At 50.0% G+C, this 2,007-nt stretch overlaps 1 protein-coding gene across 1 annotated transcript; it reads left to right on the forward strand.

The window, feature by feature from the left end:
- The first annotated feature begins 894 nt into the window (after positions 1–894).
- On the forward strand, positions 895–1,644 carry LOC123150038 (chaperone protein dnaJ 11, chloroplastic). Its single transcript, XM_044569838.1, has one exon. The coding sequence runs from the start codon at positions 997–999 to the stop codon at positions 1,420–1,422; it is 426 nt and encodes a 141-aa protein (XP_044425773.1). The 5' UTR covers positions 895–996; the 3' UTR covers positions 1,423–1,644.
- The last annotated feature ends 363 nt before the right edge of the window (positions 1,645–2,007 follow it).

The following is a 2,007-nucleotide window of genomic DNA, read 5'->3' on the forward strand; positions in this document are numbered from 1 at the left end:
CTTTAAGAAAAAACCTGAATGAATTCTCATATTTACATCAACTCTTTGTAAAACTAACATATAGCAGCCATCCTTGCACACATGAAAATGTTTCTGATTCTACAGGTCTGCTAAGACTGCAGGAGAAAACATCAGCACAAAAAGAGGTAGATTCAACATCAAAATAGTAGTGAGTAGTTGATTTCAAATACCTGGTAAAATAAGTCAGTGTCAAATTTTCTCCATTTGGCTCTTGTTTTTTTGCCCATATACGAATGGTAATTCAGTAAGTGTCAAATTTTCTCCATTTGTCCATATACGAATGGTAATTCAGTTTAGTAGCATTTTCTAGCGCATGATTCTCTGTTCTGTCATTGTCATAGTTATCTCCAAAAGGATCAAAATCATCAGTATCTCCAAAATGGGAGCTGCTGTGAAAAGACATCAACAAATAACAGGACAGGGGAAAGTCAGCGAGATCATGATTAAAGCAGCATACCAACTCATCAAATTTAAGCATACAAATTTAGATGCTGAAACAAACAACTGCAGCAGCAACGCCAAGTACAGATACCCTATCTGAAAAAGTGAAGTATCTACATGATAAAATAGAAAGCTTGCAAATCAAACTGTAGTATTGTTGTCAATGGCTGGTTAATTACATAAAACAACAGGGGGCTTTGTGTAAAAGTGCATGCGTTGATCGGTCCAGCCACCTGGCTGCCAATTGTCGAGCTGTGATTGGCCTGGGACTAAATCATCACATGAGGTGCAAGTTGGGGTATGGTGGAGTCAAGTTTTGCAAGTTTGGGACTAAATCATCACATTGTGTGCAAGTTAGGGTACCTGGGGTGCTATTACCTCAAAAACAAATATCAATCAGCGCGAAGCAGTCCGCTGCGTTATAAAAACAAACCCGGCCGGAAGCCAACCGCATTTCCGTCTCACCTGCCTACTTTTCCTCTGCTCCCCCAACCCATCCTCCGTTCTCTCTTCTCAGATTTGTGGGTTCGTGTCATGATTTCACCGCCCCCGGTGATGCAATCCTCCGCGGCGAGGCCCGCGCTGGCCGGGTTCCGCCAGGCCGCCGCCTGCTCCAGCTCCCGCCGGTCGGTCCGGTGCGCGGTGGCCGTCGCGTCGGCGGCGCCGGCCGGGAGGTGCACGCTGTACGAGGTGCTCGGGCTGCGGGCCGGCGCCACGGGCGGCGAGATCAAGGCCGCGTACCGGCGACTGGCTCGGGAGCGGCACCCGGACGTGGCCGGCGCGGCCGGCGACGACTTCATCCGCCTGCACGACGCCTACGCCACGCTCTCCGACCCGGACGCCCGCGCGCGCTACGACCGCGACGTCGTCGTGCAGGCCTACGCGCAGCCGCCCGCTTCCAGGCCGAACGGCGTCTGGGGCCGGCCTCGCCGCACGTGGGAGACAGACCAGTGCTGGTAGGTCCGACCTCCATCGATCCAGAGCTTCGGCCTTGTGAATAGCCACCACTATAGCAGCGCTCTTCCCCACGCGCGGCCATGGCCGCTCACCATAGATTTTTTGTTACGGTGACCCAACCATGCGTCTGTACATGTAAATCCCCACCTCTTCTTGATCTTCTGAATGTTCAGTCATCTTCAGAATCAAAAATTAACCTGTGTTAATATGCAATAGCAGCATCAATCTGATACTGTACATTTCGGGTCGACATTGTTTTCCGGCGACCGAAGCCGTCTCTGTTTCTTGGCTGGCAAACCAGGATTGACGACGACGTGCTACCGTCGGGTTGTTTATTCGATGCCAGCCAACGATTGCCAATTGGGTGGGTGGCCTCAAATTTCCCTCCCCTGTCAAGGTCAAACGTGATCATCGACAACCGACGCCTCTGTCGGTCCACCTCTTCAATATACCACTAGCAATTGGTCCACCTCTTCAATATACCACTAGCAATTTGGATAAGGATTTTACTGATGCGTTGGCCTCTGTTAAGATCAAAATATGTGTCTAGGGCATATCTAGATGTGCTCTAGTTATTGCACATCTAAA

Source organism: Triticum aestivum, chromosome 7A (genome assembly GCF_018294505.1).
Source record: "Triticum aestivum cultivar Chinese Spring chromosome 7A, IWGSC CS RefSeq v2.1, whole genome shotgun sequence".
Lineage (NCBI taxonomy): Eukaryota > Viridiplantae > Streptophyta > Magnoliopsida > Poales > Poaceae > Triticum > Triticum aestivum.